This window comes from Amia ocellicauda, chromosome 20 (assembly GCF_036373705.1).
Source record: "Amia ocellicauda isolate fAmiCal2 chromosome 20, fAmiCal2.hap1, whole genome shotgun sequence".
Classification (NCBI taxonomy): Eukaryota; Metazoa; Chordata; class Actinopteri; order Amiiformes; family Amiidae; genus Amia; species Amia ocellicauda.
The window spans coordinates 2,633,363-2,659,577 of NC_089869.1; the positions used below are offsets into that span (position 1 = coordinate 2,633,363).

The following is a 26,215-nucleotide window of genomic DNA, read 5'->3' on the forward strand; positions in this document are numbered from 1 at the left end:
CAGGGTTGAATAAAGTTTATTAAATATTGCATAATACTGAATTCAGCACAGCAGTAAATAGATGCTCTTTTTTAATTCATTTTGTGAAATCATAAAGCACTGCAATTAGAAGAAAACAACACAAAATGCTGCATGATGTGTTTATAATGGGGTGCAGCATACAGAAAATGGTAAATAAAAATGTATTAGAAGCATTATGTTATATACAGTCAGCATACTGTAAACATTTCCATTAGATATATTAAAACTTGTGTTACGCTGCTAGGTGTGAGTAATATACTTTTTGGGGTATTCTTAAATTAGATAAAAACAGGCAAAAAGAAAAATGATGCAAAATCAATAAACCATACATAATATGAGGACTACGGGGAACATGGTATCATGATATTTAACATTTTTTTTAGTGCATGTGTTTTTCTGTGCTAATACTTGTTTTTTATGTTGTGTGCTTTGCAATCCTCCAGGTGAATAAATGGGTAAATTCAAAGAGCTCCATAACTGCCTTCTCTTTTTCTGTCACTTAAATTCCTCTCTATTAAATTATTTTCTATACAGGATAAGTACACATTCTGTACAAAATCAAATATACATATTTACAATCATACTTTTGCAGTTTTATAGTTCCATTCTTGTAGAAAGTCCACAACTTGAAATGTGTTTTTTCTTTTTATGTTTTCAATATCCTGAAATCTGAAACTTCAAAATTTGCAAAACGAAATCTGAGTGTTTCAAACCCCAAGTTAAATATCTGAATGAACTAGAGGTCTGAACCTTGAAATCTGAGGCTGACACTCAAAAACAAAAACTGACAGTCTGGTAGTTTTAACCAAGAGGGGGAAATAATCAGTTACTGTCTGGCCAATTTAAAAGATTGGAGAAGGGCTGTATTATTTGTTGCAAAATAAATACATTGATGTTGACATGTTTCCCATCAGGCATTATGGGATACTTTTGCATTTGTACTCAAGATTTCATCAACCAGCTCTAGTGTCTGACACCTTTCATATGTCATCTTGCGACTTTTGAAGTATCAGATTTAGATTTCATTATTATTTGTTTTGTTAATCCAATGATCTTTGTTTTAAACTTTATTTAGATTTTAACAGGAATCCAACTCCTCTGAAGGTTTCCCTCTATCCACAAACAACCTCTGGGAACTGTGCTTTTCCATCTCACACTGATGAAGTTTGTCATGGCAGCTCCTGCATTTTAATAGTTTTTTTTTGTTAAATAAATTCTCTCTAAAAAAGTTATCAGCATAAAAATAGGTGTTTATTTATATTTTTAATGTCACTTTGTTTTTCTTTTCAACTCTTAAATATGTTACTTATGTGACAAGAACAGCAGTCTAAACCATTAAAGAATGGTCTTAGCATTACAGAAGACATATTCAATCTAAAAATACTATAAGGAAGAATCAAGGGTTTCAGGCAAAGGATTAGGGGTGGGGGAATGCAGGTGTTTTCACTGGCAGTATTTGTTAAAAGCTGGTGTTGTAATGAAAGTATCCTTTCCTGTTTGTACATTCTTCTTTTTCCTTTCAATAGACCCTTCATCTTCAGCTTTAATCAGGAAAGATTTTCCACCGTTGCTCTGTTTGGAGATCTTACAATAGAAGTGGATGGCTAGTCCAAACAAACAAACAAACAATATCTCCAGATTAAACCTGAATGACCAACACACAAAATTCCATCTTTAATGCTCCTCTTTTCATCCTACGGGTATGATGTCATCTGCTTACTACTGCAATGTCTCCAAGAAGAGGTTATGAGCCCTTAAGAAGTTAACCAAAATCCTTGATGTCAGCTTTCAGTGATATGAGCAGAACATGCATCTGGTGAAAATGAATTTCAACAAATAAGTTTTCAGTCTTCTGATGTGTTTCATGGCTGCAATTAAACCACTGAAGGTGGCATCTTAATCTGTTTTAATGTGCAGCCATATATCTGCACAATACAATTAATTTTGGTTATATAAAATGCTTTCCTCCTTGTAAGGGAAAAATATGAAGATTTGGAGTATAAGTCTACTTAGACACTTTTTTCCCCTATGGTTACTTCTAAGAAATATCTTTTCATATATTCATATACATTTTGTCAAACTATCTTCACTTCAGACTCAACTGGCAGTCTTGTGACCTGCACACAGTCCTACAGTATCACAAGGTCTGACAAAAACTCGTTTTGTTGTTGTTGAAAGGTGCAAAAGGCAGTCTCATTTAGTTTGCACAAAGTCAAGCCAGTGTAGCAAGCAAAGTGATATTGTGTAACAGACAGAAAAGTTTAGGCCATAAATCCTCAGCTGCCTGTTTTTTGTGATTGCAGTCTGGCACATCATCTGAAACAGAGAAAATGATCGCACTTCTCACATGAACCTCTTACCATATATTCACATACCTCACACATTTTTACTTCGCTCGCCAGCTCAACAGTTAAGAAAGGTGTATTCATATAACATTTTTTTTTCTTTTTCTTTTTTCTTTCAAAAAGTAATGGTAGTTAACAGGCTGCTGGGGGATGCTGCTTATTATATTAGTGTCCATTTAGAAGAGCAGTGTTTACAAGTGAAGAGGCTTCACATAGTTTCCAGGGAAGGTGCCAAACTGTCTTGTTCTTCTGGAAGTACCTACACATAGGGGTGAAAAGTGAAGAATAGTTTATTAAAACTGGAATGGGTTTAGTCCACTTCAAGGTTTTGGTTTCATGTTTGTAGAGTAAATAAAAATAAAGAAATAGAAATAAAATTAAAAGCTCTGAGGTTTGTATAGTTATTCAGTATTAGTAGCAGTATAGTAGTAGTAAAAGCAGTAATACTATTATTTAAGACAATGAGGGCAGAGCCTTTGTGTGCAGGGATTCTTATTTGTAGAGCTCCTTGTTGACGTCTTCGAGAAGTGAAATTTCAGTTGAAAACATTTACATTTTTCTAAACCTTTTAATTAGTGAACATTTTCCATTCTTGCTTCTTACAGATCTGGTATCACACAGCAGTCAAATACTGTTCAAACTGCATCAAAAGTAAAAAAGCAAACCTGAATTCAATAACCAAATAATCTAATATAAGGCATATTTACATACGTTTCCAATCAAAATATTTAATCCTATGACATAGTAGAAGTATGGGAGAGCATTAAATATGGTCTGTTTTGTGTCAGTTCTCAGTGTTTTAAATTAGTCTTACCCCAAATAGCAAACTTTTCTGTGCATCTAACCCTGCAAGCAATTCCAGTTACTTACCAACAAACCAGCCATCATCACACTTCTCCATCACATTGACCACATCTCCTTCCCGGAGTTCCAGTTCATCCTCATTCTGTGGCACGTAACTGTACAGGGCTTGGAAGCTAGAGGTTAAGACACACTATACTTAGAATACACAACATTCAAGTTTCCTGTCACAATCTGTTTAAATCCTTCATTTTTACAATAACAAATATATTACCAAGCAGTGTGTAACCACCATTGATTACAAATCTTCAATATACTGTACAAAATTCAACCTATATGAAAAGAACACAATCTCCTTGGCTCATTCAAGTACAGCATCTAATACATTTGTGGAGTATACTGGATTTGACATCAGGTATTGTAATCATTAAGCTTAATATGTGGGGACTTCATTAAAGTCTTCAAAATCATGAAAGGCATTTGACCACATCAAACCAGAGGAGCTTTTCCACATCTGCAAGGGACACACGGACCCGGGGACATGAATGGAAACTGGGCTTCAAGGCATTCAAGACAGAAAACGGGAGACACTGCTTCACACAGAGAGTCATGACAATCTGAAACAAACTCCCCAGCGATGTGGTTGAAGCCCACAATTTGGGAACATTAAAAAATAGAATGGATAGGATCCTTGGATCACTTAGTTATTAATGGACACCAAATGAGCATGATGGGGTGAATGGCCTCCTCTCGTTTGTAAACTTTCTAATGTTCTTAACAAAATGCCAGAAAAGTATGCCAATATTTGTTTGTATTCTTAGGCTAGGTGTAAATCAAAACATTAATTCACCAGCAAATAGCAATCTTAACCCAGTACTTTTTTAATGTGTGGAAGAAAGAATTCTATGGCAAAACCAAAAGTTGCCAGTGTTTAATTTGCCTTTAACAGGTGTATAAAACATTTAATTTAATCCCCATATAAATCCATAATTGAGATTAATCCATTGCAGGAAAATGCAATCACATACATTTCAACTGACATTAAATCCTTATTTATTTATTGTAATTAATTTGCCCCCACTCAGCCACTTGGCAGCCTTTCATGTAAACAGACATTAATATTTCTGCTGAAGGAGGGAGAATTAAGACCAATATCTTTTGATTCTGACCAATTCTATCATTTTAGGAATTATCAAATAATGTAATTTAATGATTCCCTGCTTTCTCTGCTGCAGAAGCCGGTTGTTGAAATAGTCCATGCCAAGTTAAAGATTCTAAGCATTGGCAAACATATTCAGACAGCAACTTCTGTCTTAAGAAGAAAAATGCCCAAAAAAGTTTAGTGCGATGTCAATGTCCTTCAGTGAGCCTGAAAATAATGTGTAAGGAATTGTGGAAGTCATACTCACACTTCACAGCTGGTCTGGCTCTGATCAGGGCTGCTCCCACGCTGCTGAGCCTGGGGTTGCTGAGAAATGATGAAAGATTGTTTACTGTGATTAGAAGGCAGTCTATGGGTAGAGTCAAGCGGGTGTGAAAGGGTGCTGCAGTAATGGACGGACTTTTCTGCAATATTCATGATCTCATTGCAGACTGCATCCTGGGGAGCAGACATGGCACACACATACGGAGAGAAGACGAAGTACCGGCCGAAGTGTGTTGTCCCCCCACCCATGAAGACAGTCAGCAAGAAAGAGATATGAAGTTTGGGGCAGGTTAGAAGAAGGAGGAAGAACATTCCAGACGCATCATTTCAGTCCAGTAAGTAATAACACCGGGAGGGGGAGGGGGTCCGTTAAAACCAGGGTGGATGAAGGAGGAATCCATAGGTAAGCATGGAAAACAGGCAAGAATAAGATTAAGTGCACATAAAATCATCAATGAAACTGAAAAGTGCAGCACCACACCACACAATGACTGAGCAATCAGGGAGTTAAACAGATGCAGTTAAGGCTCCTGTTGACTGATTGAGGACATGCAGTCAGTAGAGTGGGTTATTAATCAGCAAAGCGAAATAGACACTGATACATTACAGCCAGTTTTCCCCACACTGCTGGAGCGCAACTGAGATAAGGTTTTATAGAAGCTTTGCAGTCAGTTAAAATCAGTAAAAAGTTGCATTGCATTTTATATCGGAGGACTGAGGCATGATGCAGGTACACTATGGTACACTTAACATTCAGCTGTTCACTGTCTTTCATCACTTATGGTACAAAAACAAATGTTCTACACAAATATCACAACTCAAATTGACTACAGTGTATTGTCACTGTAAAGCAGTTATATCTACTATTAGAATGCTTTAGATATGTTCGAAACATTATATCTATTATCTGCATTATTAGTTTGTTTCTGTAAAAAATGTGCTTGATGCTTTATAGTATTAGGATACTTGGATCCATATTTACTCAGCATTTGCCGCAAACAATTTCCTTTGAAATCAGAAAATTGAGGGAACTTTTAAGGGAACAAAGAAAGATGCTAATCATATCAACATCATGTTTGTTTATTCATACCTGTATGTGACCAAGAACTGAATAAATTGGGACCTTATACATGTACAGTATTATAGAAATTTTTCAAAAATTTAAATAAACAAACAAAAGACTCATCAGCATGCTTCTATATATATCTATAGATATAATTATTTTCTGTATTGAAGCTGCAGAGCTCTATGATTAACACTATCAGTCTGTTCAGGGGTATAAGCATCATATAGACTGCTTTCTTACCACATAACTCTTTTCAGAGTCTGTGAGCTCTGGTCCTGTTCTCAATGAATGATGGGAAGGCTGTGATCACCAGGCAAATTAGAGGGGAAAAATTTCAGCAAATGTTATTTGTTTCTAACAAAGGAAGCAAACAATGAAGTATCTGAATCCATGTGATTTAATGAGCGGGACAGTGACATTGCTAGGAATCAGAGCTAAATGCAAACCACATCATAATAATGGGTAACAAGATTAATATTAAAAACATGTATTTATAAATAATAAATAAGTAAATACATATTCTATCATAAGAATAATAACAATCATCTTAGTCAATTCCATTAAGCTAAATACAATGTTGCCTTCATAAAATTACATTAATCACAAGGTTGTTCCATTGTGTAGCGTGCCAAAACTGGAAGTCAGGTTGTGAATTTCACTGCATGCCATGCAGAATTACACGGTTTGGCAGTTTTCTACAATTTCTTTACTGCGTTTTTTGGAAAATGTCCTTCACAAGTCAAATGTAATTCATAGCGAATGGACAGTAAGGCACTACTTGATTTAGCAATGCCACTGTGTGAGCAAGAAGGAGTGACAAGTAGTAGCTACTGGTGGTTACATAAAATACATAACACATGCCAAGGGAAAAAGCATAGGAAAAATGTAGGGTTCTGAAGAGAACAGCAGAGAACAACAGAATATGAATAACAAAAAGGGTATTAATCCTAACATAAACACAATAATGCATTAGCTTTGAAGATCAAAGTAAGGATGGAATCAAATAAATATATAATGCATATTTTCTGCCTTTTCATTAGCTCACAAATACTTGATTCTTGACTCTTGTGCGCAGTGGGTGCCGTTTCCTATATTTCAAAAAATCACTATGATGTTTATTTCTTGTTATATTAGATTGTTAATTAGAGCCTCCATTATTTTAGAGATTGGAATACCGATTCCTTGCTCTAATGATCTCTGAAATCTGAAGCATCTTACCGCAAAAGAGTTGGCATTCATGACATTTGTTGGGATATCACGCAGGAAAACTGGACTTCTTGATGTCTTCCCATGGTATCCAGTCTCGTTCTTCAGGAGCTGAACAACATCAGGAAAAGGGTGAAGCTAGTCAATATATTTTTGTAAATGCATTTTATGTTATTTTATGATGAAAAATGCAACCATATCACAGATGCAACACAAGCTTTTGGTTAGTAAAGGACCATAAACATTCCTAACAGGTCAGTCTGGCCGTACAGCATGGTTTGCGTGGCACAGTGGAGTTGGAAAATAGAGGAGGTGGGTGGGTGGTTGTGTTTTTTGACAATATACACCAATACACCAAATGATTTGAAAGAACCTGCATAAACACTTTATAAATGCATGATGTTACAAGTCTTATTATTGTGTCCATATTACTTCAGCTCCCTCTTTTCTTGACATTAATCTAAGACACTGTCTAGTTTGTATGAGTTATACATTCTACAAATTAAGAATGAGTGTAATTATATAAACAAAAATCCTGAATTTGCAATTTAGCTCTGTGCAACTGTCATAATTGGTATGTCCTTGTCCTAGCAGCAATTGTAAATAAAATAAAAAAGGCATGTTTTATAGAGATGACTATATAAAAACTTGCTGATCCATCTTACAGGTACCCTAAAATAATAATAATACCCTATTCACTACAAACCATTAATATGTGAAAAATAATTAAAAAGACTGCTTCCTGATTAGATGGATATCTATCTATGTACAAAAACAAACCTATCAACAAAAACAATACAAAGCAGGTACACCTGGCTTGGCAAGATTCCACAGGAACAAAAGTGTATATAATATATAATTATATTATTATTTATATATATTTTTAAATATTCCCTTCTGTCCAGAATGGGATATGACATACTGTGTTTGTATAAAGTGCATCAAACCTTTATAAATGCTGATGCCAGGCATGACAGTTACTTTTATCACAAAAACTAGTTTCCCTGTATATCATTTGGACAGATTTGAGTCTAACTTCTGTGCAATCCTGACAGGAACCTGCACTCAGGTGAAAACATTCTTACTTTATAGAAATTGGCAAATACAAATGGCAAAAACCACTGAACACTGTATAGTATTTTTGTTAGTCTGAATGTCATTGAAGTTCTAAACTGAGGCACATGCTGCTGGAAGAACTGTGCTGCTGAAGTGTTACCTGTGACCCTGGAGGTCTGAGCCTAGGTGGGGGCATGACTGGTGTGGTCGAAGGCTGTGAGAGAGGGGCATTGGAGATGGAAGCTTGGCTAGGGGAACTATGGATATACCTGTCTGCTTTCTTTTAAGAGAAAGAAAAACAAATTATGTGTCAGAGTCTGATCTTCAGCCTTGCCCCTTAGTTTAAGAAAAAGTTCAAATGATGGAACTATGTAAACTGAGTTAATATATAAGGCAGACTAAACACAGAACTGTGCTTCCACTCATCAGCAGAAATATCATGTTTACTGCAGTAAAAAATAATATTAAACAGGTGTACTCTGACAAGTGTCTGAGTTATCAACTTCATAATTATTTAAACTGCAGACCCATTCTGCTAAAGAGTAAATGACATTCAGAACATAAGGCTCTATTACTTCTATTAATGTATACATGGAACATAGGATTTTCAACATATGTACAAAGCATGCACAATTTAGGCTAACAGTTAGCAATTAAAACTTTATTATTATACCTGAACATGCAAGTATGTGGTCTATGGTATCCTTATGACTGCTGTGATGCATTTAAAAAAAGCACAGTCATTATGATGAAAGTCAACACCTTTTCATTGGCTCAAATTAGCACCATAAGTAACAAACTCAAAAAAAAAATATTGTAAACAAAAAAAAGTTGGGAGAAAATTGATGTTGAGATAAAAAATAAAACAATTGAAAGCAAAATGCCTTGCTTTCGCCGCCAGTTTCTTTGCTTTCGTTTTTTTTTTTTTTCGTTTACGAGTTTTGGCACTGTTTTGTTGTGAGGGCGGGGCTTAGAGGGAGGTGTAGGTCATGGGCCTCCATTGGTCCACTACGTTTGACTGACGGTTCATCCTAACCCAATCAGTGATCAGAGTGGGCTGTTCGGCATTGGAATTCATGGTTCTGGTCTGTCAGTCACCTCTCTGCAACACATCTTTGACTTTATCACTGATTGTACCCATAGTCTGAATGGGTGCAACTACATGGCTTTGGAAATTAATTATAAACAAAGCATGTTTTTAATAAAAGTTGTGGACAATCGTTTTCTACATATTACATGTATTTGTTTTATACAGCCTTTATTCTCATCTTTATCAATGGCGCCAGTAAAATTGTAGGTGACTGTGCATATGTATATATATATATATATATATATATATATATATATATATATATATATATATACACTCACCTAAAGGATTATTAGGAACACCATACTAATACTGTGTTTGACCCCCTTTCGCCTTCAGAACTGCCTTAATTCTACGTGGCATTGATTCAACAAGGTGCTGAAAGCATTCTTTAGAAATGTTGGCCCATATTGATAGGATAGCATCTTGCAGTTGATGGAGATTTGTGGGATGCACATCCAGGGCACGAAGCTCCTGTTCCACCACATCCCAAAGATGCTCTATTGGGTTGAGATCTGGTGACTGTGGGGGCCAGTTTAGTACAGTGAACTCATTGTCATGTTCAAGAAACCAATTTGAAATGATTCGACCTTTGTGACATGGTGCATTATCCTGCTGGAAGTAGCCATCAGAGGATGGGTACATGGTGGTCATAAAGGGATGGACATGGTCAGAAACAATGCTCAGGTAGGCCGTGGCATTTAAACGATGCCCAATTGGCACTAAGGGGCCTAAAGTGTGCCAAGAAAACATCCCCCACACCATTACACCACCACCACCAGCCTGCACAGTGGTAACAAGGCATGATTGATCCATGTTCTCATTCTGTTTACGCCAAATTCTGACTCTACCATCTGAATGTCTCAACAGAAATCGAGACTCATCAGACCAGGCAACATTTTTCCAGTCTTCAACTGTCCAATTTTGGTGAGCTTGTGCAAATTGTAGCCTCTTTTTCCTATTTGTAGTGGAGATGAGTGGTACCCGGTGGGGTCTTCTGCTGTTGTAGCCCATCCGCCTCAAGGTTGTACGTGTTGTGGCTTCACAAATGCTTTGCTGCATACCTCGGTTGTAACGAGTGGTTATTTCAGTCAAAGTTGCTCTTCTATCAGCTTGAATCAGTCGGCCCATTCTCCTCTGACCTCTAGCATCAACAAGGCATTTTCGCCCACAGGACTGCCGCATACTGGATGTTTTTCCCTTTTCACACCATTCTTTGTAAACCCTAGAAATGGTTGTGCGTGAAAATCCCAGTAACTGAGCAGATTGTGAAATACTCAGACCGGCCCGTCTGGCACCAACAACCATGCCACGCTCAAAATTGCTTAAATCACCTTTCTTTCCCATTCAGACATTCAGTTTGGAGTTGAGGAGATTGTCTTGACCAGGACCACACCCCTAAATGCATTGAAGCAACTGCCATGTGATTGGTTGGTTAGATAATTGCATTAATGAGAAATTGAACAGGTGTTCCTAATAATCCTTTAGGTGAGTGTATGTGTATGTGTGCATGTGTGTATGTACCTAAACATAAACTGGGACATCACATGCTCTTAATGAATACGATGCACCTCCATTTGCCACTTGCTAGATGATGTGAGCTCCATCAGCCTGTGTTATCTGAGGAGCTAAATTAAAGTGCTCTTGCAGGTTAAATTAATATGAACATGATATTTAAACATTTTACTGTGCATGTAGCAGGTGAATCCTGTGTTTTATTTTAGTGCTGTATGGGGGGAGGATATTTTGAAGAAGGCGGTGGGATCCAGTGTGGGGATTTTCCAGCTTTTGACTGCAGGTCTATGAACACACACAGGATGTTTCTAAGGAGTTGCTAGAATCGGCAGTGCTGTTGATACCGTGATAATCGATTACCATGTCACACAGAATTCACCCGAGACCCGTCAAATCCAATGCAGACCAGCCCACCCTGCTCACTGATTGGGTTAGGAAGAACCCTCACTGAAATGTAGTGGACCAATGGAGGCCCTTGACCTATGCCTTAGTCTATGCCCCGCCCTCAGGACAAAACAGTGCCAAAACGAAAAAAAAAAAAAAAAAGCAAAGAAACTGGCAGCGAAAGCAAGGATTTCAGCATCGCAGCCAAAGACAGGGACTCCAGTGCTCTCGCTTTGACATTATTTCCTTTCAATTTTTTATTTTTTTGCTTTTGATATAATTATTTTTGTTTACAATGCTATACATTTTGCTTTCGATTGTTTTATTTTTGATCTCAACATCAATTTTTTCTCAACTTTATTTTTTAAAATATTTTTTATTTTGAATTTGTTATTTATGGCGCTAATTTGAGCCCATACCTTTTCCCTGCTTAAGACATAACTCTTTCTCACATAAGTACTTTTAATCTGCTGAAGCATGGCTTTCATACTTTGATATGAGTTCAACAAGCCTTCACAAGAATGAACAAATCTGGCCAGTAGTCTGTGTTATAGAAAAAAAAAAAACCTCTTTAGGGTTTTTGGGACTTTTGGGACTTTTAATTAAAAATCAAACACAAACCACAACACCTACAGTATGCAGCACTGCACTCCATGCAAGGGATACCTTTCCTGGGCTACTCTGCCAGTCTTTCAAGGAATCCTGCCTGCTCTCCCTGCCTCCCTCTGTACTCTCTCCTCCCTGCACAATACTGAGCAGCTCCTGGCACAGCTGGCTCTCCTCTAGCCCCCTGGCCAGATGCCTCTGCTGGGGGCTGTCTCCCCCAAACCCAGCTTCAGGGCTCTGGCCTCTGGAGGTGGAGAGGCTGGGGGAGCGAGTGCCGGAAGGGGAGCAGAGCAGGCGCTCCTCTCCCTGTGGGGGAGTGAAGGTAAGGTAGGGGGCAGGGGCACAGCAGGAGGAGTCAGGGCGCGGTGGGTAAGGTGGAGGCAGTGGAGAGGTGGCGGGAGAGGTGCCCAAGGGACTGTAGAGGGGGCTACTAACTGGAGGGATTGGGCTGGTGGCTGCAGAGGGTGAGAGATAGTCCCCACAGAAGTAGAAGCCCTCAGGGAGCGGTGGGAGAGGAGGTGTGGCGGCAGGGGTGCCACTGCGGGGCAGGCCCACAGTAAGGGAGATCCACTCTGAGGTGATGGCCTGCACCTCAGGGGAAATGGCACGGCATGTCATGGGGGGCGGGGAAGGGGTGGGAGTGAGCATTCTGTTTTGACCACACTTTTGGAAAGGATAAGGAGATACAGAGAAAAAGAAAAATATGAAAAATGAAGAAGGAGGAAATGGTAAGCCAGAAAGGAAGGAATGCAAAGAAGAGCAGCTTGATAACAAAAGAGATCTAGATTGCTAAAATAAATCCCTGACTGAAAGCTACATTGATCTGATGTAACTTTTAATGAAGCAACTAATTCTGCATAAGTGCTGAGCTGGGTTTCTAAAGCTGGTTTTCTTATGGTGATGCTGTTACAGTTATTGACAGGACGTAGAATAGATTCCTATTCAGTATAGGGCAAAATGACCTAATACATATTTTGTCTTTCTAATGTTTGTTATTATTATTTTTTAACATAGAAGACTACTTACTGTACATATAAGAAATAAACCTTCCCTTGTGCAGCTATTAATAAAATAACCTGTTGAATAATTAATATGCTTTTGTAAAGAAAAAAATATGCAGACATTATTGGAAATGTATCATTTTGAAGTGCTGAATCAAATGTTCTTGTTAGAAGTGGTTAAGCCGTAACAAAGAAGGCTAATTAGTCCTGCTGTGTTCTGCTTACCTGCGGTGAGGCGGTACTGCTGCGACTGGGAGACTGGCTCACTGGGGGATCAGGGTAATCCACGCCATTTTTGACCCGAGGCCTCTTCAGCACCTCAATGTAAGTGACTGGGAAGATGCCCTGGCGACTCGTGCCTGAGATTTTGCCCTCATACCAGTTCTCATCCACCCTGCGTATCAGTGTGATCCTCTCTCCCTGCAACAGAACAGAAGGAGTTGCTATTTAAGTCTGTTCATAATATGTAAAATGGAGTGACAGGAATTTGTTGGATTTAAATTTTAAGTACCTTATGAATTAAGTAATTATTGGTGAAAAAATGAAACAATAGTCGATTCAGGATTTTGGAAAGCAGCAGAAGGAGGAGTTTACCTTCTTGAAGGACATTTCAACAGCCGTGTCCCCAGTGAAGTTAAACCTGGCCTGGGCATCTCCATACTCCAGCACCTGAACTGGGGCCGACTTCTTGGGCTGAGCTTTCTCTGTTGGGGGCAGCAGCTTGACCACAAACACAAAAGGAATAGTTGCATAATCCTTCAAGAACATTAAATTGATTGCTGTGCAAAGTTTTACTCCTTGGTGGTAAATACTGAATGAAACATAACTTATATATGTGCATTTTAATTAAATACATAAATAATGTATATTAATAGTTCCACATATGCAACTATAATACATTCCAAACTATTTTGCTACATACAATACTTAAATGAAGCCAAGTTTGTCAAAATGTGTTGAATTACCTCCACATATGTACGAGGAAAAATCCCAACTCTCCCATGATGCTCTCCTTCAAACCAGTTCTGATCAATCTGACGATAGATATACACGATGTCCCCTTTTTGGAATGGCAGCTCCCTGATAGAACGTGAGTCCAAAAAACAAAAAGCTTTGTCTATTTAATCTGTCTATTATTGGTGACTAGGATTTAATCCTTGAAGGAAGTGATATTTTACATACATACTTTTTTTTTTAAGATTCTTGCCAGTAAGAAATGAAAAAAAAAACAGAATACAGTACAATACAAGAATGTTATGAAATTATAGCAGCTGTTGATCCTATGTGAGATTATTGAAAAGTGCTGTGATAACACTTTTCTTTAACTTAAGATAAGTGCATAGCCACATATCACAAGAAATAGTGTTGTTAACTGTACTCACTTCAGTGTTTGCGCTTTAAAGTCAAATCTTGCACGGGCAGGTGTCATCTATAAGTTGTACAGAGAAACAAAATGATTGAAGCATAAAACAAGAGACAACATTAAATATTGAGTAATAATAAATATAATTAACATAAAATCGAATTTAGAATTTGATGGGAAAATATAAGAAAAAGCACAAGAAATAAAAACGTAAGGCATTAGTACCAGGAAATGATGAATGTGGATGGTTACTGACATCTAGTGGAATATTTTTACCAATCATGGCTTTCCTTCATTCTCACAGACACCTTCAAATCTGTGTTGTTTTTTGTCATTATTATGTATTTTTGTTCAATTTTCAAAGTGTACATCCATTCACATACACACCCACACCCACATACATATATACATTTTGCTGGTTGGATCCTGTATCTTTCTGTCTGTTTTTTTTAAGTATGATGAATGAGTAACTATAACTGTAAATTTAAAGATAACGCTGATATAATAATGTCTACAAATCAAGAAATAACAAATATAATATATTCAATATTTGTTATCATTGAAACCCCCATGGCCTTCACCCTATACAGCAAAAAAATAGCTATTGATTTCTAGGGTATACAGAGTGAAAAATATGCACTTCCGTTCTTTTCTTTGGCTGTTGGGATCAAATTACTCAAGTCTTTAAAAAATCACCAGAGAGGTCCCCTTCTTCCTTCACTACAATTCAATAGCAGCATGTCACTTAAACCTAAAACTGTATCAGTCAGAATCACACATTCAAAATAATAAGTATATGATTCCTGACACAGCTTTGGGTGGTAATTTCAAATTGTAATTCAATATCAGTGAATACAACAAAAGTATTGTATTTGACCATAGTACCAAAGCTATTTTTGGGAAATTCAGTGGTATCCTAACAATTCAAAGTGAGGGCTGTAATTAACCATGGCCTTAAATGTTTTGCTGTCCAAGTAGTGGGAGGTAAAAGAAGAGCCTTTTCTCTTCTTCACCATAGCATCACACCATACATATATATATATATATATATATATATATATATATATATATATATATATATATATATATATATATATATATATATATATATATATATATATAAAGCAACACTTTCTTACAACCATTTTCCATATATTAAAGGAGAAAGGGGAAAGGGATGAGAGCATACAAAAACTAGATGACACAACATCTAAAGGCAATAAGATACATAAAATTAAGCTTTGCTGGAGACAGTCAATATGTATCTCTTAAATGTATGTACAGTGAGGGAAAAAAGTATTAGATCCCCTGCTGATTTTGTATGTTTGCCCACTGACAAAGAAATGATCAGTCTATAATTTTAATGGTAGGTGTATTTTAACAGTGAGAGACAGAATAACAACAAAAAAATCCAGAAAAACGCATTTCAAAAAAGATATAAATTGATTTGCATGTTAATGAGGGAAATAAGTATTTGACCCCTTCGACTTAGTACTTGGTGGCAAAACCCTTGTTGGTAATCACAGAGGTCGGACGTTTCTTGTAGTTGGCCACCAGATTTGCACACATCTCAGGGGGGATTTTGTCCCACTCCTCTTTGCAGATCCTCTCCAAGTCATTAAGGTTTCGAGGCTGACGTTTGGCAACTCGAACCTTCAGCTCCCTCCACAGATTTTCTATGGGATTAAGGTCTGGAGACTGGCTAGGCCACTCCAGGACCTTAATGTGCTTCTTCTTGAGCCGCTCCTTTGTTGCCTTGGCTGTGTGTTTTGGGTCATTGTCATGCTGGAATACCCATCCACGACCCATTTTCAATGCCCTGGCTGAGGGAAGGAGGTTCTCACCCAAGATTTGACGGTACATGGCCCCGTCCATCATCCCTTTGATGCGGTGCAGTTGTCCTGTCCCCTTAGCAGAAAAACACCCCCAAAGCATAATGTTTCCACCTCCATGTTTGACGGTGGGGATGGTGTTCTTGGGGTCATTCCTCCTCCTCCAAACACGGCGAGTTGAGTTGATGCCAAAGAGCTCGATTTTGGTCTCATCTGACCACAACACTTTTACCCAGTTCTTCTCTGAATCATTCAGATGTTCATTGGCAAACTTCAGACGGGCCTGTACATGTGCTTTCTTGAGCAGGGGGACCTTGCGGGCGCTGCAGGATTTCAGTCCTTCACGGCGTAGTGTGTTACCAATTGTTTTCTTGGTGACTATGGTCCCAGCTGCCTTGAGATCATTAACAAGATCCTCCCGTGTAGTTCTGGGCTGATTCCTCACCATTCTCATGATCATTGAAACTCCACGAGGAGAGATCTTGCATGGAGCCCCAGTCCGAGGGAGACTGACAGTTATTTTGTGTTTCTTCCATTTGCGAATAATCGCACCAACTGTTGTCACCTTCTCACCAAGCTGCTTGGCGATGGTCTTGTAGCCCATTCCAGCCTTGTGTAGGTCTACAATCTTGTCCCTGACATCCTTGGACAGCTCTTTGGTCTTGGCCATGGTGGAGAGTTTGGAATCTGATTGATTGATTGCTTCTGTGGACAGGTGTCTTTTATACAGGTAACGAGCTGAGATTAGGAGCACTCCCTTTAAGAGACTGCCCCTAATCTCAGCTCGTTACCTGTATAAAAGACACCTGGGAGCCAGAAATCTTGTTGATTGATAGGGGATCAAATACTAATTTCACTCATTAACATGCAAATCAATTTATAACTTTTTTGAAATGCGTTTTTCTCGATTTTTTTGTTGTTATTCTGTCTCTCACTGTTAAAATACACCTACCATTAAAATTATAGACTGATCATTTCTTTGTCAGTGGGCAAACATACAAAATCAGCAAGGAATCAAATACTTTTTTCCCTCACTGTATATACACTGGGGTGTCTGGAGGAAAAGGGATGTATACAGGATCAGGATGTGGAGGTTGCATTTTTGTGAAAGCCACAATGACCGCTATACCACTACACCCTATAAATGACTGTCTTACCTATTTTGTCTGCTGTCCTATTGCTTTTGGTAAGATAATGTATACATATTATTTAATAAACAAACATATATATATATATATATATATATATATGCACACACACACTCCATATTATGCATACATGCATTATATGGAGTGGCAAACAACATAGATTTTTGTTGTTATTTCTTGTAGCAGAGAATGGAATGTGATTTATATGCGGGTGCATGCATCACAGCACATTGATGACCATTAAGGGTGCAGTCATGCTGAGAAAGCAGGCAGCGTGGAGACTAGTGTACCAGCAGCAGCAGCCTTGGTTAATTTCATAAGCAGAGTTCTACAGAGAGCTCTAATGAGTCTTAGGAGCGGATGTTGACCTACAGCAATACATAATGTGGGAGGCAAATCTTGCTTTGGGTCAAGCAGTGGATTGAGGTGACTGGAACAGACCTCAGACCCAGATTTCCTCTTATCTGCATCATCAACGTTAAGGAGGTCTCCAAATCGGTCATTAGTGATAAACTGATGGTGAGTTAGAAAGAGTCCAGTGTGTCGTCTAGATGCAATATCGGCTTCTTCTTGTTCACGTTTAAGTCGTCTCTGCTCCTCTAACAGTTTCTGTCATAGAAATTGCATAAAGTAAATGATTTTAAGTACTGTACTGTACATCCTGTATATACACTCACCTAAAGGATTATTAGGAACACCATACTAATACTGTGTTTGACCCCCTTTCGCCTTCAGAACTGCCTTAATTCTACGTGGCATTGATTCAACAAGGTGCTGAAAGCATTCTTTAGAAATGTTGGCCCATATTGATAGGATAGCATCTTGCAGTTGATGGAGATTTGTGGGATGCACATCCAGGGCACGAAGCTCCCATTCCACCACATCCCAAAGATGCTCTATTGGGTTGAGATCTGGTGACTGTGGGGGCCAGTTTAGTACAGTGAACTCATTGTCATGTTCAAGAAACCAATTTGAAATGATTCGACCTTTGTGACATGGTGCATTATCCTGCTGGAAGTAGCTATCAGAGGATGGGTACATGGTGGTCATAAAGGGATGGACATGGTCAGAAACAATGCTCAGGTAGGCCGTGGCATTTAAACGATGCCCAATTGGCACTAAGGGGCCTAAAGTGTGCCAAGAAAACATCCCCCACACCATTACACCACCACCACCAGCCTGCACAGTGGTAACAAGGCATGATGGATCCATGTTCTCATTCTGTTTACGCCAAATTCTGACTCTACCATCTGAATGTCTCAACAGAAATCGAGACTCATCAGACCAGGCAACATTTTTCCAGTCTTCAACTGTCCAATTTTGGTGAGCTTGTGCAAATTGTAGCCTCTTTTTCCTATTTGTAGTGGAGATGAGTGGTACCCGGTGGGGTCTTCTGCTGTTGTAGCCCATCCGCCTCAAGGTTGTACGTGTTGTGGCTTCACAAATGCTTTGCTGCATACCTCGGTTGTAACGAGTGGTTATTTCAGTCAAAGTTGCTCTTCTATCAGCTTGAATCAGTCGGCCCATTCTCCTCTGACCTCTAGCATCAACAAGGCATTTTCGCCCACAGGACTGCCGCATACTGGATGTTTTTCCCTTTTCACACCATTCTTTGTAAACCCTAGAAATGGTTGTGCGTGAAAATCCCAGTAACTGAGCAGATTGTGAAATACTCAGACCGGCCCATCTGGCACCAACAACCATGCCACGCTCAAAATTGCTTAAATCACCTTTCTTTCCCATTCAGACATTCAGTTTGGAGTTGAGGAGATTGTCTTGACCAGGACCACACCCCTAAATGCATTGAAGCAACTGCCATGTGATTGGTTGGTTAGATAATTGCATTAATGAGAAATTGAACAGGTGTTCCTAATAATCCTTTAGGTGAGTGTATATATATATCTTTAATTAATTGTATTGTTTAAAAAATGCATCAGTTTATTAGTGTTTTAAATCAAAACATAACTGTTTACACTGCACAAATCTCAGTCTTTTAAAAAAGGGTTTGCTTTGTTTTGCTACTGGAATGTAGGTATATAGACATATCTTCCACTTATCTCTATCATGAGATGGTTTTAATGTGTTAAAAAAAAGTCTAGGTCCTTAACTTATTAAGTTAATAATAATCTCCACATTAAAATGAAACTGACATGATCAAAAGTTTTATGTTAGGTGTATTAATCAAGGAATGTCGAATGTTGAACCCCTCTCTATCAATTGTGCTGCATTCAGACCATCAGTTAATGAAAGAAAACCCAGCTATGCTGTTTAGAATAGAAAAACTGGAAAGGAGAGACACACGGTCACTGAACAGTAACCATGGGTTAAAGAGTTATCTGGAAGAGACAGATCTGACACATTTCTCTTCCAATTTCAGAAGAAAACCAAACAAGCCAACCCATTCACAAACAGCACAGTCGCAGTGGAGAGGCAAGAGAAAAGTCCCAGACAACTTTAATTATATTAGCATGCCCAGACATTTCTGAATCACTGCCACCTTTCTTTTAATGCTCCTGGACTGTGATTAAATTAGGTAGGTAATGTAAAGCCTCATTAAAGGGTCTTGAGGCTGTACATGCAAAAAACAAAACAAATGAACAAACCAAAGAATATATAGATTGCACTCTGTGCTGTTTGGTAACCAAGAATGCAAACACTTTCTTAACAGAAATTTTTCATAAAAAAGTAATTATTGTACTATATTAATAGAATACTCAACAGGGTGGAAATGTAAGATTTCCTCAATGTAGGAAATATTTAATTAAAATGTTACCTCTTTGTCATCATAGCGTCTGCGTACAAAGTCCTCTGGGGTTTCTGAATACTCCACAGGAGCAAAATGGTGAGGAGAATCAGAATCTACTTAAGAGACAAACAGGATTGGTATTTTGCACAACTAACAAACATACACATTACAAAAAGCATCCTCACCTTTCCCAATTGACCATTCTATATCCAACCCCTAATTAAAATGGGTTTCAGGATTTCCCTTTGTAAACAAGACACTACCAGCAGGCATTACATTGAGTGCTTCTTATTAAAATTCATCTCCCATATGATGCTTTCCCAAGTAACAACAGGAAAATAGTTTGAGCTACAAATGATGCATAATAAGCATAAGAATAATGTGATTTTGCAGTATAAACACAAAATGGTTTTAAGCACTGATATGAAGGTCAAGATTACGAAAGGTAAAACTCCATGTGTAACAGAAACAAAATAAAGAAATCAGTCTATGGTCAGGCAAATGTCATATGAATAAGCACCCATTTCTGCATAATCTGAGGTACTTTATTTGAAATGGCCTTAATATGAGATAGGGCAAGTTCCATGCCACAGAAAATAGAAGAGGAAAAAGTTATTTTCTATGTCACACAACTTTTATGTGTGTGTGTCTATATATATATATATATATATAGACACACTTACACAAAGAATGTATAGACACATATACACACAGTATGTATAGACAAATACATGACCAAAGTTTGCAGTTAAACCTCTCGCACCACACCCTTCAACCACTACAATGTTTCGTCATGTATTCTTATGGTGTTCATTTGGACAATGCCTATACAGCCAGCGAACAACATTGGAAAAAACAGGTTCATGATAAGATGTCACTCAAAACAGGTTGTAAAAACAACAGACAGGCTGGAATGAAGATTGCAATATCACTGTGAGAGAACAGAGAAGAAGTGGAGACAGGTCAAAAAAATGAGCGGCCACACAGATGGGAGTGACACTTGCAAAGTACATGAATAGCCACCTCTGAGGTACGTTCCCATCATCAGCTGTTGCGGATTGTTGTTTGGGTCCAAGCCATCCAGAGCAAACGGAACACTGTTGCCATTAGTGACGCCATCATAGCACCCATTGGGGGAAGAGAGTGTACCCTCGCGTGTCTCCCCAGTGCTGAGTCTCTCTACTGCTTCCAGGGAGGACTGTCTCTGTGGAATGAATGGTTTCTCTTCTGGTGATATACCCAGCAGGGTACCATTATCAACCTGACCTAATTTGGGGCTGTTTGTTGTTATCCTTGTTACTGACAAGGCTGTGGTCTTTTTCACCTCCTGCTGCTGGAGTGGCTTTTTCAACCGGAAGGGCATGGGGCCCATTAGAAACAGATTCCTGGGGAAGACATTCTTGTTTTCTTGTATGGCTAGCTTAGCCTGGGCTTTGGCCTGCTGCTGCTCATGCCGCCGGATGGTGGTGAACCGGGTGTAGGAGGCAGGGCAGGCTCCTTTGCACTTGCTGGGTCTGTGGTGGTGGTAGGGTAAAGTGCTGCTGCTGGCAGAACTCTCTGCTGAGGCATTGGAGAGGCGGTCGATCTCAGTCTCCGTGCCGGTGGAGAGTGAGTCCACCTGTGCCATGTCACTGAATTCAGAGGAAACCAGCTCTTCTGCCACTTCGCTTTCTGACAGAGAGGCTCCCTTCACTATTATTTTCACCTCCCTCTCCTCCTCTTCCTCCTCCCTCTTTGGGGGCTCAATGAGCAAAGACTCGGCTGAGAAAGCAGAGGCCATACGAGACTGGCTAGGGCTCTGGGTGTTGTGGGCACTGTCTAGCGCTGGCATGCTGCAGGAGCGCTGAATGATCTGCTCGAACTCTGACACCCGGGAGGACACAGTGTGACGGGGGACACGCTCAGATTCATCCCCCTCACCATGCCCTCCAAGACCCCCGTGCTCTCTCTCAAACTGAGAGGCCAGGTTCCTCACGCTGCCCCCAGGGCTTTGGCCTTGTGACCCAGGGCGTCGGATGTGGTGCATGTTTTTGTACATGGTCGCAAATTCTGCTGTGCTCTTCCGTGGAGGGCTGGTGCTCTTCTGGGAGCTGTACTCCTGAAGGCTGGCTGCACTGCCTGCCCGCCTCCCCATGTGACCTCCCTCCTTCAGTATCAGGGAGTCTGAACTGTGGCCCACCTGGCTAGGCACTGCCCTCCTGCTATCAAAGTAGCAGCTGCCATCATGCAGGTCTTCACAGCTATGAGCTTTTGGATGTGTTGCAGTGGGTACTTCCCTCTCTTGGCATCCACTGCCAGAAGACAGCAGCTTGGGCTTGAATTTGGAAGGGAGGATTTCGGAAATGCAGGCTTTGGCGGCTGACAATGGCTTCTTATGCTTACATTTATTACCTAGCATATTACTAGCAACAACTGATCTATTTACTGAAGAAGAAGGTGAAATGATGTAAGCATTCCCACCTTTATGATCCACTGGTAAGCATGCAGAACAACAGAATAAATAAAGTCTATTAGGTGAAATATAAATTGGCATTGATCACAGTTTGATGCATGCTGCATGACCACATTCTTGACTCTCAGATTGACCTTGACATCTGTGTGTGGCTGACCAGTACACCTAACACAAGCTGTGCTTACAGTGACTGAGTTTTTAGTTTCACACACAAAATGCAGTAAAACACAGGACATTCACATTTAAATTGCCATAGATGAGATGGAAACTCCTCAAAATATATTAAAAAAAACCCACTGGATTTTAAACAGCTGTTTTCTCACTCCATAATTGAAAATCTTATCATTTTGTTTCAGTCAGTCTCTATCAAACAGTAATAACAGCCTCTCCTCTTCCAAAGCAGAGAAAATTCAAGTATATAACTAATGCTTGGCAGCTTTAACACAACATCAAAAGGACATTGAATTAAAGTGCATGCCAAGCTTGGCAGATGTGAAAACAGGAACACTAGACACTGGCTGCACATTTCACATCTAATAACACAAAGCACTAACGATGAGAAATGACGGTAGTCATGTTTGGTTGTGAAGACAAATGATACCATGAAGCATGTGAAATGAACTCAATACATGATGCTGCCTTCTCCAACAAGGACTGTCATTTTTTTAATAGATAATCACTCCTATAACCACAGACTCAAAATACCTGATCTCATTTAATATTTTTCTAAGGGGTTCTAACAGCTCTTTTTTATACATTATAAATTATGCACTTCTAGGCATTTTTTTTTTAATCTGAAAAATGAAAAAATAAATAGAAAAAAATTATTGTTAACCTGTAAAAACACAACAGTTTCTGAAAGTGAATAACTCTAGAAGAGATATGTGGTTGTTCAAATACAGGTTCCATTACCATCTCAACAGCATGCAAGATTTTATATTGACAAAACAATAAAGGATAAGTCTCAGTATTTTCTTATTTACAAACTGGAACTCACTGGTTTCCAAGCATAACAATTAATTCACAATCAATACCTATTAAATACTTTTTTCTATATATATTTTTGATTTTACCTGTACTGGTGCCACATTTTTCTATTAAATAAATGGTATCATACTGAATCTAATATAATATAGGCCTACTTTGTAACTCAACATAATCTTATAGGAGTCTATATGAAAAAAGTCCAGACGAAAAATGTTAAACTATCAAATTAAAACAGTTGTACTTTTCAGTCATGCATTATGTCATGTCTGCCCCTATATCTAAGCTTTTTCTACAATAATTCCTGTGCTGTCAGGTCTATGCGCATGTAGTTAATCATAGCAGCCCCAATAAGGTTACATAATGACATTATCTCACTGTCTGCACACACAAGAATGACTAATTCTAGGGGTGGTTTAATTTCAGTTGTAACTGTTTTCTGTTCCATTACAATGGTATAACTCATTGTTGTAGTGACAATTCACTGTTACAACATTTTCCATTAACAAACAATAGATAACAGTTTACAATAATGGGGTATTCAGTCAGTATTCATATGATATATGAAGAATTGAATTAGGAATTTACCGAGCATAAAAAAGCAGATATATATTTATATATATAAATAAAACTAACATCATGGCATCATGAATTCAGGAAGGTTTATTGTGAGATTGTGAATCAGCATCATGTAGTATTTTTTAATTGTGGTATTGTTATGGACAGCAATGTCAATTAGTACATTCCTCTGTCAGTCAATGCCTACCTTTTGTGGAAGAAGAGCTGGAGGGACGCTTCAAACCACTCAGCCCCTGTAGTGGGATATCACCGCCCTCCAGGACACTCTTGTAAATGAGCCGCTCGCACTCGGAGCCTCCAGGCTCGCTGACCACCGCATCACTCTCTTTACTCACATCATGGTAACTGGGCGTATACATTGAGCTGAGGAGTAGGGAGAAAAAAGACAAACCATACATTGCAATGTGTTGAGGGACAACATATTTTTTATTTAGAATAAAATCAAAACTCAAATCTAATCAATTCTAACTAATTTGTTCATCATTTGTTCAAAATAAAACATGAGTACAGAAGAAAAGTAAAGAATGAGAACCCATTCTAGAGTCCTTGAATACATTAAGGTAAATGGTAGTTGTGTTTTGAAGGGTGTTAGTGTGCTTACATTTAATGATGGGAACTAGCAAACAAAGCCAAATATTACTGACTCTCTCCTTACAGAAATGTTGCTTCATACCACAAATCTGTCATGTTTTGTTGCATGCATTAAGAAAGAATGAATGCTTTAATCAACCACATTTATACAGAGACCTCAATCAAGTACCCCTGCTACTATCACCTGCCAAAGCTCTGTATTTTTAGATTTTTCAATTTGTAGAATAACTCTCCAGACTCCTAAGGAAAAGTAGTTATGTGAAGCTCCTCTAAGGTACCCATCCTTTTTTATGATTAAATGACTATAACTGAATTCTGTATTCCAGATGAGAACGGAGAACAGCTTTGAACAACTTCATCACAACCTCAGTGGGCCTGCTGCTTTAAACTTTTGACCTACTACTAAATTACAAATTATGGTTTAATCTGTCATGTACTACTCTGTCAAATGCCTGTGAAAAAATGGAAAGCAACATTATCATATTTGCCCTATGTGAATCAAAATTTCAAACTTGCTTTTTCCGACTACTGAAAGGCTACTTGGTGCTATGTTATCAGTCAGGTGGGACTTCTCTAATTTCTAAGACTCTTGAAAGACAGCCATTAACAGCTTTTGCATAATGTAGCCTGTTCCGTTTAAGACTGTTGGGTAAATACTGTAGGATCCTAGATAGTCTGTATTTGTAACACAGGCCTAAAGCCTAATCAGCACATCTGTTTCCTGTATACCAAATGTGTCTAGCACTCCATAACTTTATCTTTATCATCAGAGTACTGTAAGTTTACAATTTACATATCTACAATTACCTTATCATTTACAACATTTCCCATATATCACCCTCTGGACCATTGTCTGAAGCTCATTTTGTAAGCGGAAGGAATAAACTAGTGGAAGATTTTTTAAACTTAAAATTCCAAGGGGAACTCATAAACTGAATACATAGCTTATGACAGGGACCAAAAAAAAATTGACATCACCTAGAGAATTCCTTGTGTCCAGCTCTGATGCACAGATAAGGCAGAGTCTCAGTGGAAGGCATTTTCACCGCTGCAAGGGCAGGCACTGCTGCTACTGCCTTGTGACTATGCACTGTTCTCAAAATTTCATGCTGTTGACCCTTGCACTGGGTGGTATTTATAAGAGTATTTTTTCCTGCGCACACAGTCCTATGGAATGGGATAGTTGGGAAGGAATCCCAGAAGCCAAGGTCAGCCATTCATTACATGGCAAAAGCACAGGATTAGTTAAATGTGCTCCCGATTAAAATGAAAGCCAGGCAATCTTACACAAAGGCCTTCAACTGCCAGAGACATCTTCTTGCTTCCTTTTAAACACTATTTTCATACACTACACTGACACAAACTGGAAATGTGAATTCTCACTAGGATGTCACTATTTGAAGAATGGAGATTAATCTTTGCTTTAAGAACCTGAAACCAATAGGTGGCTTTATTTAATGTATTGTTCCATCGTGTCCTGGATAACATTATCCCTAAGAAAGACTGTTCTGAAAGTTCTGATACTTACATAACATTGGTACAGTATTAACTTTTGGAATGACTTTATCAGTGCATGCTAAATCAAGTGCTACTTAATATCACGCGAAGAAATGCAGTATGAGGTCAGACATTCCTGTTTGTCAAAAGGGGTGTGGAATAAACAAGCCATGAAATGATTCATGGAAGGCTATAAACAGCACTAAAGTAAAAACAGGCGTAGGAATTTCGGTGATGGGATACCATCATGAGTGTGGTCTTTGCTGGTGTTGTGTTTATTACAGAGAAGTCTGCAACTTGTTTCTGAATTATATTTAAACTGGTTCCATGTTTTTTCACATTGCCAAAGAGTTTCAGAAAATAGCCACTCTCATCTTTTTTTGCTTTTGTTTAATTTATTTTTTATTTTTTTCTAGAATTAATAGTTTTCAGACCAATGATTTGAAATGATCTGTCACAGTGTAGGTCATCAGATAATGTATTAATGGTGTAAGTAAAATAATGGC

At 38.5% G+C, this 26,215-nt stretch overlaps 2 protein-coding genes across 39 annotated transcripts in view; both read right to left on the reverse strand.

Annotated features, from left to right (window-relative positions):
• Positions 1 to 26,215, reverse strand: part of LOC136715658 (sorbin and SH3 domain-containing protein 1) — a 165,474-nt gene continuing 139,259 nt past the window's right edge. For 25 of the 38 annotated variants that reach the window (XM_066692968.1, XM_066692978.1, XM_066692994.1 and 22 more), the window contains 14 exons: positions 23,809 to 23,984; positions 19,634 to 19,722; positions 17,233 to 17,469; positions 13,900 to 13,946; positions 13,483 to 13,597; positions 13,112 to 13,237; positions 12,743 to 12,937; positions 11,577 to 12,179; positions 8,082 to 8,201; positions 6,878 to 6,976; positions 5,900 to 5,959; positions 4,577 to 4,635; positions 3,237 to 3,343; positions 1 to 2,625 (listed from right to left, as the gene is read on the reverse strand). In XM_066692968.1, the coding sequence (XP_066549065.1) occupies positions 2,558 to 2,625; positions 3,237 to 3,343; positions 4,577 to 4,635; positions 5,900 to 5,959; positions 6,878 to 6,976; positions 8,082 to 8,201; positions 11,577 to 12,179; positions 12,743 to 12,937; positions 13,112 to 13,237; positions 13,483 to 13,597; positions 13,900 to 13,946; positions 17,233 to 17,469; positions 19,634 to 19,722; positions 23,809 to 23,984 (2,101 nt within the window). In that variant the 3' untranslated portion in view covers positions 1 to 2,557. The remainder of the gene's footprint in view (positions 2,626 to 3,236; positions 3,344 to 4,576; positions 4,636 to 5,899; positions 5,960 to 6,877; positions 6,977 to 8,081; positions 8,202 to 11,576; positions 12,180 to 12,742; positions 12,938 to 13,111; positions 13,238 to 13,482; positions 13,598 to 13,899; positions 13,947 to 17,232; positions 17,470 to 19,633; positions 19,723 to 23,808; positions 23,985 to 26,215) is intronic. The other 13 variants (XM_066692976.1, XM_066693003.1, XM_066693004.1 and 10 more) reach the window with 11 other exon arrangements.
• LOC136715664 (sorbin and SH3 domain-containing protein 1) lies at positions 19,730 to 23,802 on the reverse strand. Its single transcript, XM_066693005.1, has one exon. The coding sequence runs from the start codon at positions 22,137 to 22,139 to the stop codon at positions 20,535 to 20,537; it is 1,605 nt and encodes a 534-aa protein (XP_066549102.1). The 5' UTR covers positions 22,140 to 23,802; the 3' UTR covers positions 19,730 to 20,534.